Genomic DNA, 17,364 nt, shown 5'->3' with positions numbered 1-17,364 from the left:
TTTCCTTTCTCCCTTTTTTAAAAAATGGGAGTGATGTTTCTCCTTTTGCAGTCACCAGGGACTTTGCCTGACAGCCATGACTTTCCAAATATGATGAAAAGTGTCTTGGCAACCACATCAGCCAGTTCCTTCAGAACCCTGGCACACATATCATCTGGTCCAATAGACATATACATTCAGTCTCATGATGCAGTCTTGGACTTGCTCTTCTCTTCTCTTACGGTGGGAAGGATTTCACTTCCCTGGCCCCCACACAGAAGTTCAGGGATGTGAGAGACACAAGAATCCTGGCTGCCAGTGAAGACTGAAACAAAGAAGTCAATGAGTACTTCAGCCTTCCCATGTCTTCTGTAGCCAGTTTTCCCTTCTCATTTGTCAGAAGGGGTACACTCTCTTTGGCCTGTCTCTTCTGACCAATGTACCTATAGAATCTCTGTTATTTTCTTGTTATTTTTCGCATCTCTTGCCAAGTGCAGTTCCATCTGTGCCTTGGATTTTCCAATGCCATTTCTGCATATCCAGACAGCATCCCTGTATTATTCCCAGGCCACATGTCCTTGCTTCCTCTGCCTGCACATGTCCTTCTCATTGTTCAGTTTGACAAGCAGTTCCTTGCTTATGCTACTTTTCTGCCTCCTCTGCTTGTTTTCCAGTATTGGGGCAGAAAGCTCTTGCGCTCTCAGAAAGGCATTTTTAAAGAGTTACCAACTCTGCTGAGCTCCTACGCCTCCAAGAACAGCCTCCCAGGAGACCTCAGTAATTCTTTAAATAGCCTGAAGTTCTTTCTCCTAAAGTTCAGGGTCCCGACTTTGCATTTTGCCGGGCCCATCCTCCTCAACACCACAAAATCCATAGTGTTTGTCATCTCTGACCTAATGGTGGGTGCAGGGTCTGTGTTTTGGGTAGGGAGCTTGCCTGGCTCTCCTGCAGCTCCATTGCTGTGATCTCATTGCAGAGGGCACTGAGATGTTGAGGGAGTGCCAGGTGATCTCTGGGAGGTGGATCCGCTTCCATGGGCTTCCATGGGCTCCTAAATGTTCTCTGGTGGATAGGTTTATATTTGCCCCATGCTGTACAAGCTAATAACATTCCCTGGGGGATCCACCTCGAGGGGCTCCTTACCATTCCCTAGATGCTTATATTTGTTAATGCATCTATTTACTGAGAGAGGTCTTCCTTTCCCTGCCTTCTTTATTGGATACTGGATGATGGGAAATCTCCAGGTTCAAAGAATCACAGAATAGCCTGAGATAGAAAGTACTCACAAGGATCACGGAGTCTAACTCCTGGCCCCACACAGGACCACCCAATATTTAAACCCTATGTCTGAGGGCATTGTCCAAACTCTGAGAGCATTCTTGAACTCTGGCAGGCTTGGTGCCATGAGAGTTTCCCTGGAACACCTGTTCCATTGCCCAACCACCTTCTCAGGGAAGAATATTTTCCTAATACCCAACTGAACCTCCCCCCACCTTTGGGGCTCCATGAAGAAGAGATACCACTTCTTCATGAGGGCTGAGGGATGAAAAAGAAAGGTTTACACAACCATCAACAATCACCAAAAGAATGGTTTATTGCTGAGTGATCTGACGCATGAGCCTTCAGGATGTCCATGCTGTCTGTCATGTCCAAGTTAACGGGGGGAGCAGAGACTGATGAAGACAGCAAGCTGGCCTTGTGCTCCTGCAGTTCTATTGCCCGGATTTTGTGGCAGAGAGCCAGTGCATGCTGGGGGTGGTCGTGTATCTCACAGGTGGATCCAATTCCATCAGATCTCCATCTTGTGATGGCTCTACCTCCATAGACTCCCCCTCGTCCTCTGGTGGACAGACTTACCTGGGCCCCTTGTAACTCTCTGGATGACTGGCACACCTTAGCCACACGCCTTTCTCTGGGCAACTGACATGCCTGGGCCTAGCGCTGTTCTCTGTTGGATCCACATTCATGATGTGCACACCACTGGTCACATGAACACCAGCCACCACATTTGTGGCTTCTTGTTCGCTCGTTTGGAGAAGAGCTTTCTAGTCTGGTTATAAGAATCATTAGCTGCACCAGAATGGGAGCCTGCAGGCAGATTTCCAAGGAGCAGCTCTTACCTTTATAAGATATCTACCAGAAGATGGCACTGAGGCACACAAAGGAGACAGTGATGTCTGGGAACATCCAGTCTTGTTCTGTTAGGTTCAGATGCCTCCAAGGACAGACTCTGAAGCCTCTTTGGACATATCTCCTGTTTGGGCACCCTTTTGGGGACAATGTTTTCATTAGCTTCAAAGGAACAGCTCTAACTTTTTTCATTGATCTGCTGCTGTTCTTTGTGAACCACCATGGAACGTCTGGCTTCACCTTCCCGAACCTGTTGGGTAGCATTCTCATCTTCAGGCTGAGACACCCCACCTCTAGGATCCATGATCCACAGCAGCACTCTGAGGGGGACCTCCTGAAGACACAGTGAACCAGTCAAAATGAAGCCAAGTCCATGTTTGCCTGCTTCCCTGGGAATCCATGCAGAATAGATGTCATCTTTTGACGAGGGGTAAGGATGGGGGATAGGAAAGGAGGCTATCCTGCACGCAAGCCTACTGGATGTTAATGAATGGCTTCCCAGCTAATTCTGGGTGCAGGGGTGGCAGAGTGGATAGGGAGCTGGGCACCTGAACCTTCAATGATGCTGCTGTGACCACACCAATGGGCGCCCTGGCATGATGATGTGCCAAGCCAGCTGTGGTGGAGGTCGATCCACTTCCACTGATTCTTCATCTGGAGTGCATCCACCTCAGTGGGCTGCAAAACAGTAGTCATAGGCCTGGGCATTGCTCTAAAGGCACAGGCGCTCTTCCTCCTCCATTTGCTCTTCTTCGTGGGCCTCCACCACCTCTTTGGTTCTGGGAACCCAATCTCTTTCTTCCCATGTAAAACTGGGCAATCAACGCTCCTCGTTCTCTTGGTACCAGCCATACTTGTTCAACACCAGAGGTCTTGGAGCTGAGTGAGTGGGATGGGGCAGCGGTGACTACTGTGACACCAGGAAGCTTCTGTGATGGCCACCATGATGGCGGGAATGGTGTTTAGCATGGAATGAAAAGGGGGCTGGAGGACAGGGCACAGGACGGGAGGTGAAAGGCAGCCCCTGTGCCCAATGGGCAGCCTTTCTCTCTGGCAAGCAAAATGGCATGTAGGAGTCATCCCTAGGAAAAGGGTCCTCTGCCTCCTTGACTCTCTTCCTTCTTCCACAAGGGAATCGTTCAGGGCTGGGACACATAGCATACAATGGCAGGCTCAGGGAACTCCTTTGGAGTTCTCTTTGGAGAAGAGGAAGCTCAGGAATAGAGCTGATTGGCAGACCAACGCCATGGCTTCCATGTCAGTCACTAGTGTCTCTTCTTCTGTGTTAGGTTTTTGGTTGTTGGCTTTTGTTGTTTTTTTTTTTTGTGTGCGTGTGTTTGTTTCTTTCCAGTTAATTGTTGAATATGTTGTTTTTTTTTTAATAGATAAGGTGAAGAGTAAGACATAATAATAAAAGATGAGGAGTAAGATTTAAAAATTCCCCATATACTGAAAGTGACAAAGATGTTCCAACAACCGAAGTCCCCTTCTTCCCCAAGTCTGGTAATGTTTCTTCAACACCACTGAGAAAACTGTATTTCTATGTCTCTTCGAGAGACAAGTAGGAACCTTTGGCTGTGGACAAATGTCCTACCTTTAATTACCATATGTATATTTTTGATGGAGTTAATTGACAATCTGGAGGCCACAGATGCAGGATGGTGATAGATCCTGGCATTTCTAGATAGTATGGCATGAGATGTGGCTGCAGATATGGGCTCTGCCAAGTAGCACCATGACACACTCTAGGGGTTGATGTCACCGTCTTCACATGCGGACTGAGGAGACAATGTCCACGGTCAACAACTGGGCTGGGTGAGGCTGCAGCCACATGCTGGGTCTTCTACTTGGAACTTGCGCCCCTCCTCTCATCAGACCACTCCGCTGAATGAGAAGACTGGTGGAGTCAGTAGCAAATGGCTTGTCTGCATTTTCTTCTCTGAACTGTCTGTGGTGGCAGTGGTGATCCTGATGGCTGCAACGGGATGAATACAGCTGCATTAGTCTTTGGCTGGGATAGAATTTATTTTCTTCATAAGTAGCTTATATGGTAATATGCTTTAGATTTGTGATGGAAACACAATTAGTAATGAATGTTTCAGTTGATGCTGAAAATTGCTTACAAAAAAGCAAGGCCTTTTCTGCTCCTTATGCTGCCTTGACAGAGCAAGGCTGGGGATGCACAAGAATTTGGGAGGGGATAGAATCAGGACAGCTGACCTCAACTGACCAAAGGGATATCCCATATCATATTATGCCATGCTCACCGGTAAAGCTGTGGGGGACTTTGCCAGGACTGATTTGGCATCAGTGAGCAGGTGGCGCGCAACTGCCTTTTGCATAACTTGGTTTTCTAGGTTTTGTTCTTTGTTTCCATTTTTAAACTGCCTTTATCTCATCCCATGAATTTTCTAACTTTTGCCCTTTCACTTCTCTTCCCCATTCCACAGAAGGGGGACTGAGTAAGCAGCTGTGTGGTGCTTAATTGCCCACCAGACTTAAATCACAACGAAGTGCCTCTGTTTTCACGAGAGATCATAACTACTTTTGAGTAGGGTTTTTGTGCGTTGTTGGAGAAAAAGGAAGCTGTTAGAGTGAGATGAAAAGGCATATGAGATAAAGGTGGTGAGTTCAAGGCATTCATGTTAGAGAGGAGACTGGTGCAGGAGAAACCAAAGAAGAGGGAAGGCAAACAAACGGGAAATGTCAGAAAGCTTTCAATGTCTACATGATGCAGAGATACAGCAGAAAGGATATTCTTGTGTCCTTTTAAGAGTTGCTAGGGAGAAATGCAGCACTGGCATATGTACAGGATGGCTTTGCCCGTGTGGTTGAGTGATAGTATGCCTGCAACTCTATATTAAAGAATAAATGAAATGTTCTTCATTGAACTTCTGTACTTCATCTAATGCTTAAGAAGAGAAATACGATTTCGTCAACATAGCATAAAATACAATCTTCAAGTAGAAGAAAAAGTGATGAAGTTCGCCTTAAGATATTGATTTGATTTGGTATGTCTTTGGTGGGGATTAGTAACTGGTTGGATAGGAAATAATTTTAATTTCAAAAATGGAAAGGAGATGTCTTGCTTTCGTGTTGCCTTTTCACATTTTCCCAAGAAATAGTAGAGTCCCTGCTAGATGGCAAAGCAAGCCACCACAATAATAATGATGTGTTAAAGCAGATGTACTAGAATGTAATCTGCACAATAGCCTAATCAACCGCTCAGCCAGCATTACTCCTTTCCTTTTTAATTCATTTTTTTGTCATGTTTTCTTATTGATATGTGAGATACCACAGCTGTCCTTTTAGTTTCTTAATGATGAAACAGTGATAATCAGAGGTAGTTTGTCTTCCTCCTATACAAATGGAGATGAAATCTCCTGCTCGTAACTGGACTTCAGAAAGCACCCTTAAGTCCTAACGGATGTTCTCATGGCTTTTCCCCAATCTTCACTGCTGTAGAAATGCATGAACCAAGCTCTAGCACTGTGATAACTTCCCTCATACCCAGTTGCAGGTGGAACCATCTTCTTAGTCTCATAAAACCTTGTAAATTTCTATACCCTATCCTGATGCATGTCTCGCCTTCACAAAGATTACGCTGGGATGAGGGTGACATTTGAATATTGGCACTGACAAAAACACAGCCTTCAGTGTTCTTCTCCCTAAGTATGCTGTAGCCTGGTTCAGAAAGCCTGACTCTCCTGTCATGTTTTTTGGTGTGAAATTAAGAGTAATTCCAAATAACTCACTGGGGTGACAGTGTTGTAACTGCTATTAGCAAGAGCACAATTGGAGTGTAAAAGATTTACATGGGAGCATTTTCAGAAATTACAGCTCTAAATGGATTCTTTAAAGAATTGTTTTAATTACTGCTGGCCTACATAGTAATCACTTTTAAGGCAAACGTAATAGATGCAACAGGGAAGGACCAAAGTGTGAAGATAAAACTGGCTATGGCCATGTTATCTGTAATAGAATTCAGTCAATATTTGCAGAGTACCTTGAAGGATAAATATTGTTGAGGAGAACCTGACGTCATTATTCAATCAGATCTGAGTTCTCCAGTATAAGGCTGATGGATATACAGAAGCCCAGTGAACTTGACACTAAGGGCCCTAAGATGATTAAGGAAGTGGAACATCTGACATATAAAGAGGTGTTGAGGTAACTGGGATTGTTTAGCCTCAAGATGGAAAGGCTCAGCAGGGATCTTATTAAAGTGCACAAGTAGCTAATGTTAATGAGATGGACACAAACTCTTTTCAGTGGTATCCAGGGACAGAACAAGATGTGGTGAACACAAATTAAAATACAGGAAATTCTACTTAAACATCTTTTTACTGTTCGGATGGTAAAAGACTGGCAAAATGCTGTGGAGTCTCCATCCTTGAAGATACTTAATATCTTGTTACACATGGCACTGACCAACCTGCTCTAGGTGGCCCTGCTTTAAGCAGCAGTGGTGCGAAAGACATCATACATCTCTTACAATTTTGGCTGTTCTGCGACTCTATGTTCCCATTATTTTCCTTATTCATCTTCCTAAAAAATAACTTCTTTCCCACATTGCTTAATTCCCCCTCTCCTTGCTGAGTTCTCTCCCCAGCCCAATGGAAGAAACACAGAAAAGCAGGGTGGTACCTATGAAAAAAAATAGGAGAAAAGAGATCTTGCTAGCCTGGCCACAGCAGTCATTCTCTGCCCACACAATCATTGCTGTAATGATTGTCACCAAGAACGTATCAGCAAGAGGCATCATCTACTTAGAGACTCACCAACTGTTGGTAGACGGAGTCAAGGTAAGTGATCTAGTTAAAAGGTCTCCTCAGAAATTCAGGCTACAGCAACATCTACATTCATCTGCCATGAGCAAGTCAATCAGCTTTGACAACATGGATCCACTGCTGCTAGAGTTTATGGACAAGTAGTTGTAAACTCACCTCAGCTGTGGGAATATCCTCCACTATCACCACAGTTTCATTGCTTCCTTGCACGCTGGTAGTGGGGCTGCAGCTAAGACCTGTTGAAAGGCACAGACCAATGTTCACCTCTTCCATGGATCCTAACCACCAAGAGCTCATAGATGGTCCTTCTTACCTTCATGACCTTGCTTTCTCCTGTGTCAACCTACTGCCTACTGAGGAGGATTCCACTGTTGTAGTCAGGGGTCAGGTTGCCATTTTCAAGCTTGGTTAAACCATTGCCATCAGGGCTTGATCTGGAGTTACAACAAACTCAACACCACTTCCTCCTCTTCCTCTCTTCCTGAACACGCTTCTCAAGTGAAATGGTGAACCTTGTGTTGGTCATACACCTAGCTGCATTAGACAACACTACTGGGTTACACCTTGAGGATGCCATCACCTTTGGACCTACAGGGGAAGGGAGAAATACATGTGAAACAGACCCACCAGAGGTCAGACCAATGGCATCAACCTTAGTCTCCCCTAAACGGAGCTACTGATCTATATCCCTGTCCTTCTACATGTAGCAGCAGTGCAATATCTCAGTTACAGGACTGCTGAGGCTCCCTGAAGCCTTGAGGTGTTATCACTTTCTGCTCTTTGTGGACGCCCATGAAGTACATACCTGTGTCAAGGGATAAAGTAGTCTGCCAGAAATAGACAGTGCTGAACTGGTAGATAAGCAGGAATGCAGCAACTTGAAGGCCATGGAGGTGCCAAGAAGAACTGGAATCCTCTGTCGCACTCATGTCAAGAGATGAGCTGTTTTCCTTCCTGGAAGAGATTGATTGTTTTAGAAGGAAAAGCATGCAACATTTGCCCTTTCCCAGCAACTTTTCCTCATATAGGACTGTCCCACACAGGATTGTTCTTCTAATTCTAGTACATTGTTTTTGAGACACAGAGACCAGAACAGCACAACTGCATTCAAGATGTATGCAAGCCAAAAATTTATGCAATGGCATAATGATGTACTGTCATTCCTAACATTTGATTTGCTTTCCTGACTGCTATTGAGTGCAACGCTGACTTGTTTCATGTGACTACGGGATCTCACTCCTGAGCGGTTCTAATCAGCTCAGAACTGATCATATTGGAAATGTGTTTAATCTCTATGCCGTACTTGATTTACCAGTATTTAATTTCACCTGTCATGCAACTGTTCAATCACTCAGTCTTGTTGTGTTCTTCTGCAGTTTTCTAGTCTGCTCAAGTCCTTGCTGCTTTGAATAATTTCATTCCATTGACAAATCTTGCCACTAACTGTTTTCATACAGTACTTCTGGGTCATTTATCAAAGTTACACAGTGCTGACTATCATAGCATTTCCTCAACTGAAATAACTGACCATTTATCCCTATCTCTTTCTTACGTTTTAACCAATAATATATCCACAACACCACCTTCCTTTTTAATGTGTTTTTTTCCCCTGTTTATAACATTTTCTTGCAAGGGTTTTAGGAAATTCAAAGAGAACACAACAATCACTCAGATCACAGTAATTTTCACATCTTCTTAACCCTTCACAGAACTCCAAGAGTTTTGCGAGGCAGAACTTCCTCTTGCAGTAGCAATGTTGACTAGGCAACAAGCCTTTGTTCCAGCACGTACTAATCTTACATTCTGTTATTTCTGCCTATTTTCTTGGAACAAACACCAAGCTTAGAGACCTGCAATTTCCCAGAACTCCACTGCAACCTCTTTTAAAGTCTGGTGTCAATGTTGTTACCATAAAACCTTCAGATACAAGAAAAGGTTTGAGTAGAACATTACACACTACCATATGCAATTAAGCTCCTTAATGAGAGCCCCAGGACCAGTCGGTTACTTTCAAGATTCACTCTGCTTATCTCCATCATAACCTCTTCTACAAGTACTCTTCTTTAATACAGACCTTCTATCAAGTCCTGATCCTAAAAGGGATTTCTTGGATGGGATTTTTCCAGGTTTCTTCCATATGAAATCTACATTTATAAACCAGCAAGATTCAGTGTTGAAAGGTCTGGAGTGCAAGTAGTATGAAGAGCCACTGAGGTCACTTGGTTTGTTCAGTCAAGAGAAGAGGATACTGAGGGCATACCTCATGGTGGGCCTATAGCTTCCTCATGAGGGGAGCAGAGGGACAGTGCTGAGCTCTTCTCTCTGGTGACAGCAACAGGACCAAAGAAGCAGCATGGAGCTGTGTCAGAGGAGGAGGATCAGGAAAAGGTTCTTCTCCTGAGGGTGTTCAGGCAATGGAACAGGCTCCCCAGCGCAGTGGTCATGGCCCCAGGCTGCCAGAATTCAAGGAGCATTTGGAGAACGCTCTCAGACATAGAATTTGATTTTGGGTGGTGCTGTGTGGAGCCCAGAGCTGGACTCGATGATCCTTGAGGACCTTTTCTAACTGGGGATATTCTGTGATTCTTTGATTCAATTAAAAACTTGATCTTCAACAGCTTTGTTGACTGCAATTCAGGCCATCACAAAAAAACATGGCATGGGTTTTTCACCAAAAAGGTTCTACAAAGCTGTCTGAAAAATCAAAGCCTAAGTAACTGGCCAGAAGCTGTGCCACAAAATCTGTGGTAACCAATGCTGGTTTTCTCCCTCACAACCTTTAGCTTTAACCCAGACTTATCCAACCCGTGGCCTGCGGGCTGCATGCAGCCCAGCCCAGCCCCCTGTTCCACACCATCACAGTGGTGGCTCTTCGCTGCTGAGCAGCCTGGCCCCAGCTGTGCACTCACTCCTCAGCAACAACCAACCATTGGTGTGTGATCAGCACAGTCTGGGCTGAGACGAGAACATGGCAAGGGTGCAGTGCAGTGCCAATTCAAGTTATGGCAAATAACTGTATGTATTTTGATACACTGGCTAAACATAGTCCTGTGAAGAGTGAAAAATATCCAACTGTGCTTTCCATTTTGAGAAAGGAATTTGAGAATAGGTTTCAAGACTGCAAAATACTGGTTTTTCTGTATATTTGCAACTCTATTTTCAGTTGACATAAATATATTACCTGCCAATTTTCAAATGAAACATATAAGGCTGCAAGCAGATATTCAACTCAAAGAAAAATTCAATCATGTCTCTTTACCAGACTTTTATATGTCCTGTCTTACCAGAGAGAACTATCCCTCGCTTCACAATCACACCTGTCACTGCTTTTTGGCAGTACATACATTTGTGAACAGCTATTTTCAAGGATGAAGCAAGGAAGAATAAAATGTTATAAAAATTCTCTGACAAACACCTTGAGAACTAACTAAGAATTGCAACCACTGCCACTGAACCAGATTGATGCATTAGTTTACAAAAACAAGATCACATATCCCAGCAGTTTTATGGTTTCATTACCCTCTTTTTTTATGTTTTCCTAAAAAAGACATAAAAAAGAAGTTTTGTTACTTCGATACATTAACTACATTATTTGAGGGCTGCCCCAAAAGCAATACCTCCTATTTTACGATGTTGGCCTACAACATTAGAGGTGGGTGCTGGTGGTATGGCAGTAAAGCTTGAACTTTCCTGCCAATATTCTGTTACATTTTGCTGCCATGCGACAGATAGTAGCTGAGGGGCAGTCTGGCAAAATGGCATCTGACATAGAAGTGTGGATAAAGCAAAGGTATGGAACTGAATTCCTCTACGTGGAAAAAATAGCACCTACTGACATTCATCGACACTTGCTGAATATTTATGGAGACCAAACAGTGGATACAAACACAGTGAGGCAGTAAGTGGTGCACTGGAGCAGTAGTGACAGTAGGCCAACTCCGCAGGTGCAGGTTTTTATGAGTGCAGTATGCAGGCTCTTGTTCATTGCTGGTGAAAATGCATAGCTAATGGTGGGGACTATGTCAAAAAAGAATGTTTCAGAGCTGAGAGTTTTCTCTATCAAATTGTGTTACTGGGCTTTTCATACCTGTTGTAGTTTTCAAGGAAAGAAATAGGAGGCATTACTTTCGGAGCGACCTATGTATATTTTATATGCAGCCCAGGACAATTCCTCTTCAGTCAGTGCGGCCCAGGCAAGCCATAAAGGTTGCACACTCGTGCTTTGACCATAGCACACTGCCTCCCCACCCTCCCATGCAAGGCCCTGTGCCACACACCATGCACATTTCTGCACTCATCTCTGACACCCTGAAAACCTCACATCTCTTTGTGGAGCCTTGTTTCCCTTTGGTCTCCACAGGGACAAAGCAAGAGCGATAACACAAACTTATCATAGAATCGCATTATCATTACGGCTGGAAAAGACCTCTAAGACCACCTAGACCAACCATCAACCCATTCAACACCGTGCCCGTTAACAATGTCCTAAAATGCCACATCCACACGCTTCTTGAACACCTCCAGGGACAGTGACTCCACCCTCTCCCTGCGCAGCCTGTCCCAGTGCCTCACCGCTCTTTCAGAGAATAAACTGTTCCTAAATCCAACCCCCACCTCCCCCAGCGCACCTTGAGGCCGCGGCAGCCCGCGGGACGGCAGGCGCAGCGCAGCTGGACAGCGGCCTGCCCTCCCGGCCCCGCCCCGCCCCGCCCCTCCTTACCTCCGCCGCGTGGGGCTCGGCTGCATGGCAGCGCCGCGGGCGGGGATGGAGCCCGGGGCAGCTCTGGGGGTCGGCGCGCGGCGGCTCTGCAACATGGCGCGGGCGGAGCCTTTCGCCGCGGTGCTGGGCGCGCTACGGGGCTGCTACGCCGAGACCACGCCGCTGGAGGCCTTCGTCCGGCGGCTGCAGGAGGGTGGCACGGGGGAGGTCGAGGTGCTGCGGGGCGACGACGCGCAGTGCTACCGGACCTTCGTGTCGCAGTGCGTGGTGTGCGTCCCCCGAGGGGCTCGCGCCATCCCCCGGCCCATCTGCTTCCAGCAGGTAGGGAAGAGGGATTGCGGCCGGACGCTGCCCGCTCGCCCCGCGCACGGGGTCGGCCCCCGAGGCGGCGCCGGGGCTGCGGGGCGCTTCCTCTGCTGCGTGCATGCGTGCGCCGCGCCCCTCGTGGCCGCCCCCCGGCCCGGCCCGGCCGTCACCACCCCCGGTCCCGTCCCCAGAGAGGGCCGGCGAAACGCTGGAGGCGGCCGGGCGGCGGTGGGGTCAAAGATTTGCATGTCTGGGGCTCGGGGGCTCGTCTGGTGCGACGAGCGAGCGTGGCTGGTTAGAGCGGCTGGGAGGGAAGTACCACCTTCCCCTGTGAGAGGGCAGAGAGGGGTGGGGGAAAGCAGCGCTACGCCGCGCGAGACGGGCTGTGCAAGCCTACCGAGCGGCTTTTAAGTTTCTTAAAACTCCTTTCTTTTGCGCAAAAGGAAATGGAGGCCTCAAGAAACATGAATTCTCTGGTGGCGCAGCCTACGCTAGCGCTTACTGGGGCACAGTGGCTTGGAGGCCCTGAGGTGGGACTCGGGGTGGGGAGGAGAAGCATAGGGCACTTCCTGGGCTTGAGGAGCAGGATCAAAAGGGCAGCACCGAACAGACTTCCGTAAGGCAGGTGGCTCAGGTTGCTGAATGTAAACATCTTGCAGTGTGCACACAAGTCTGACGTAGCGAATCGTTGCGCTGCTTTGCAAAGGCATAATGTAAGGCTGAAGTTTAGGGTTGGGTGTAGCTGGTGTGTCTGCTTCTTTAGACCGTGTGTTGTTTGTGGAAGAGCTGTTGATTAAAAACCAATTCTCCCTCTTTCTGTCTTTGCTCAGTTATCCAGTCAAAGCGAAGTCATCACAAGAATCATTCAGAGACTGTGTGAAAAGAAAAAGAAGAACATCCTTGCGTATGGATACTCCCTGCTGGATGAAAACAGTTGTCACTTCAGAATTTTGCCATCTTCGTGCATATATAGCTACCTGCCCAATACTGTAACAGAAACGATTCGCATCAGTGGCCTCTGGGAAATGCTGCTGAGCAGGATAGGGGACGATGTGATGATGTACCTGCTGGAGCATTGTGCACTCTTCATGCTGGTTCCCCCAAGTAACTGTTACCAGGTCTGCGGGCAACCAGTTTATGAACTTATTTCACATAACATAGGACCATCCCCAGGGTTTGTTAGACGACGCTACTCAAGGTTTAAACATAACTGCTTGCTTGACTACGTACGAAAAAGGCTTGTGTTTCACAGGCACTATCTTACCAAGTCACACTGGTGGAAGTGCAGGCCAAGACGTCAAGGTCGTGTCTCCAGCAGGAGAAAAAGAAGGAGCCATAGGTTACAAAGCCTAAGGTCTGGTTACCAGTCTTCTGCAAAAGTGAACTTTCAAGCAGGCAGGTGGATCACCACAGTTACTGCACGTCTGGAAAAACAAAGCCACTCCGGTGTATGTTTGCCAGCTAGAGCACCATCTTTAAAGAGGAAGCATGATGGAGAACAGGATGAAATCGTAGCTAAGAGAGTGAAAGTAATGGAGAAAGAGACAGAGGAGCAGGCTTGTAATATCATTCCTGATGTAAACCAAAGTAGTTCCCAGAGGCATGGAACCTGGCGTGTAGCACCACGTGCTGTAGGGCTTATTAAAGAAAGTTACATTTCTCAAAGACATAACGGTGAGGTGTCTCGTCCTTCTGTAGTTCACAGATCTCACCCTGTGAGGAGGCCTGTAGCAGACAAAAGCTCTTTTCCACGAGGAGTTCAGGGTAACAAACGCATAAAGACCGGTGTAGAAAAACAAGCAGAATCCAATAGAAAGGGCATAGAGATGTATATAAACCCAATCCATAAACCCAATAGAAAGGGCATAGAGAAGCTTGTAAATCTAGCCCATAAACCTGGATTGGATTCTGTACAAACCGAACCAATGGAAAGTGCTTCTTCAGAGGACAGAAAGCAGGAAAATCCCCCAGCTCATTTGGCAAAGCAGTTACCAAATACATTCTTGCGCTCTGCAGTGTATTTTGAGAAGAAGTTTCTTCTGTATTCCCGCAGTTACCAAGAATATTTTCCTAAATCATTCATACTGAGCCGCCTGCAGGGTTGTCAGGCAGGTGGAAGGCGGCTTATAGAAACCATATTCTTAAGCCAAAACCCATTAAAGGAAAAGCAGAACCAAAGCCTACCACAGCAAAAGTGGAGAAAGAAGAGGTTGCCCAAACGCTACTGGCAAATGAGAGAGATATTTCAGAAGCTGGTAAAGAACCACGAGAAGTGCCCTTATTTAGTTTTCTTGAGAAAAAATTGCCCTGTTTTGCTTTCTGAAGCTTGTTTGAGAAAAACGGAGCTGACCTTGCAGGCAGCTCTGCCTGGGGAAGCAAAGGTTCACAAGCACACAGAACGTGGGAAAGAGTCCACTGAGGGTACTGCGTCGAACAGCTTCCACACTCCTCCCTCAATGCCAGCATGTGGGCAACCAGAGAGAGGGGAGCAGCACCCTGCAGAGGGGAGCGATCCGCTCCTCAGGGAGCTGCTCAGGCAGCACAGCAGCCACTGGCAGGTGTATGGCTTTGTGAGGGAGTGCCTGGAGCGGGTGATCCCTGCTGAGCTGTGGGGTTCAAGCCATAACAAATGCCGGTTCTTTAAAAACGTGAAAGCATTCATTTCCATGGGGAAGTATGATAAGCTTTCTTTGCAGCAGCTGATGTGGAAGATGAGAGTGAATGACTGCGTGTGGCTTCGTCTGGCCAAAGGTACTTGTATTGCAAAACCAAGGGGGTGAGATGGGTGGTGGTCAGGTGGGGAGGGGAGGGCACTGAATATCGATTCAGAGTTGGTGGTTTATGGGTAACAACAGGAGCTGAGAGAGGAAACCTGGTAGTGCTTGTTATTGGTGGGGGGAGTTCTTAGACCTGTCATCCTCTGTGCATCTTCGTTGACACCTTTTATGTTTAATGGGATTATGGTATTATGCAGAAACTGGAATTCAGGAAGCAGGCCTTCCAAAAAAACACATTCCCTTCTGCCCTTACTCCCCAAATTGCCAATAACAGTGACCAAAGCATGTAAGGAACAAGTGTAATCTTTTTGGTTATGATAAACCATCAGAACTAAAGCCAAACCAGGACAAGTGTATGCAGTCATTCCACAGCATTTCTTTCCCCTCACATCTGCTATGTGAAAAAGACATGAGTAAGGGATCTGTGCAATGAAGGAGTTGCCCTCCATCCATTACCTTTCTAGAGCTCTTTGGGAGCATGAGATCCTTATGGGCTGGGTGGGTGGTAGCGCAGAGGTCACCCCAGCGGTAGGGGCAGGACAAGCAGCTGATTGCTCTGAATTCCCTGTGAATTCCTCTGGTCAGTCATCTTCTCAGGTGATGAGAGGCAAATCTTACTTCTCTGAAGAAGCCTCTCTAAAGGCATTACCCTAGGACATCATTCTAGGCTGTACCTGTGGTTCTGTGGTTGATGGCTGTAGAATCCTGCATGTTGTAATTGTTCTGCGATTCCATTCTCCACCTACAGAATGTAGAACGTACTTCCTTAACCGCTATGTAGCATTAATTCTTACTTGGTAATATACTTGGATCCTACAGTAATGTGAGCTGAAAATGGCATTCCTTTTTAAAAGGTGCTGTAGGGTTCTGAAATTACTACAGGTTCCCTGCAATGTAGGAGGAAAGCAGAAGGTCTAATATTTGAGAACTGTTGTCAAAAATAGGGCAGATAAACTTCCATAAGAAACTGTTAATTCTAGCAAATATATTGATTAATCATTTAAAAACTTCATCTCAAAACCATTATTTTTAAAATGCTGAGGAATTAAATGTTTCAAAGGGTTTTTATTGTAAAAACACATTTGGTTCATAGTCACTTGTAATGTCTTACCTTTGAAAAGAATAATAGCCTGAATCCAGGAAAAACAACACATCAACTTAATTTCATTTTCTCTGAAACTAATCCCTTGTGCTTGAAGTTTAAACACATGTTTAATTGCTTTGCTGCACCGTAGGTGTTTTTCTTTTCCAAAAGAAGTAGCAGTGGTTTCTTGTAAATCATGACTACAGTTCAGAAAATTGACATCTGATGTCAAAATGTCAAAAACTAATCATCTTGTTCCAGGACAGCTACTTAACGTGCTGATTTAATCTGTGTATCTGGTGGCCTGCTTATTACGATTCTTCATTTAAAGAATGTTCTAATAGCTTTGCATTTTTCAGTGATGCTCTCTGGCTTCTATTGAAGTGAATGTATTCATCTCTTTATGGCAGTATTTTTTTTAGACATGAAAGTGAGTCTGCCCCAAAGAGCACACAACCCAAGCAGAGTAGAGAACTGGAAACTTATTTCCATTTTATAAGTTTCAGTTTTAAACTTCATCTCGTGTCAAAGTTTGGCTGTTTTTAACACATTTGTGCAACAACTGTGATTTGTGTTGTGCAGCTAATCTAACAAATGTTTTTATAGAGTCTCTTTAAAGTATCCGGCTGTATTTTGCTAAATTCTGCTTTAAATTTAATTAGAAACATATGATTGAAAAGTTGGAACGATTTATAATTATTTAATACCAATGAAAGCTTGGAGCTGGATCTGTGGAATTGTTTGTATTTTTTTTCCCTTTCCATTAACCTCATGCTAAGAAGAGAGTATCTGTATGGTTTGTTTGGTTTTGTTTGTTTTTTACTAATACAGAAAGTTGATCTTTACTATAACCACATTAACTACGTTTGAATTGTTTATTCAAGGTAATCACTCTGTTCCTGCCTATGAACATTGTTACCGTGAAGAAATTTTGGCAAAATTCCTATACTGGCTGATGGATTCCTATGTTATCGAGTTGCTCAAATCATTTTTCTATATCACCGAGACTATGTTCCAGAAAAACATGCTTTTCTACTACCGAAAGTTTATCTGGGGCAAGTTACAGAACATTGGAATTAGGTAACATTAAAAAAAAACTAATCAAACATGACTGAAATATGTGGAAATCTCACATTTTGTAGTATGACATTATAATTCTACTTTAATTTATTGCCCCTTTATCCTACTTTCATGTCCTTAGTTTTCCAAGAGAAAATCAACCTGTAACAGTGCTGTGTATGGCTTGTAAGTTCATGTATGTTTGATGTGGGAAAACTGATTCAATTTTTTATTTATTTAGTAGGAGAACAGGAACCTTTGCAATAATACCCATTGTGAGGAGGATTTTGTTTTGATAAGTCTCAATTTTAGAACTTTTAATGATAGGTGAATCACAATGGCAGAATTTTACATACTAGATATAATGCTGTTCTTAACAGGGTGTATGATTAAAAGAAAGCAAGTGGCTTTGGTTTTAGCCATTTCTTCCCTGTTGCCAATTTCCCCCATAAAGCTCCAGTGTCCAGTTCAAGTGCTCTGAGCACAAAAGACCCTAATCTGTGCTGATCGCATTTCTTC

At 45.1% G+C, this 17,364-nt stretch overlaps 1 protein-coding gene and 1 long non-coding RNA gene across 3 annotated transcripts in view; one reads left to right on the top strand and one right to left on the bottom strand.

Annotated features, from left to right (window-relative positions):
- Positions 1,567 to 11,697, bottom strand: LOC110394399. Its single transcript, XR_002435592.1, has 5 exons — positions 11,620 to 11,697; positions 7,705 to 7,853; positions 7,213 to 7,487; positions 7,056 to 7,135; positions 1,567 to 4,084 (listed from the first exon to the last, which is right to left on the bottom strand). It is a non-coding gene; the product is annotated as an uncharacterized LOC110394399 (long non-coding RNA).
- Positions 11,620 to 17,364, top strand: part of TERT (telomerase reverse transcriptase) — a 29,465-nt gene continuing 23,720 nt past the window's right edge. For both annotated transcript variants that reach the window (XM_021388227.1, XM_021388226.1), the window contains exons 1-3: positions 11,620 to 11,940; positions 12,756 to 14,676; positions 16,671 to 16,866. In XM_021388227.1, coding sequence (XP_021243902.1) covers positions 11,644 to 11,940; positions 12,756 to 14,676; positions 16,671 to 16,866 — 2,414 coding nt within the window. In that variant the 5' untranslated portion in view covers positions 11,620 to 11,643. The remainder of the gene's footprint in view (positions 11,941 to 12,755; positions 14,677 to 16,670; positions 16,867 to 17,364) is intronic.

This window comes from Numida meleagris, chromosome 2, assembly GCF_002078875.1.
Source record: "Numida meleagris isolate 19003 breed g44 Domestic line chromosome 2, NumMel1.0, whole genome shotgun sequence".
Taxonomy (NCBI): domain Eukaryota; kingdom Metazoa; phylum Chordata; class Aves; order Galliformes; family Numididae; genus Numida; species Numida meleagris.
Note: the sequence above shows the minus strand (reverse complement) of the source record. Positions and strands in the feature narration are given on the sequence as shown.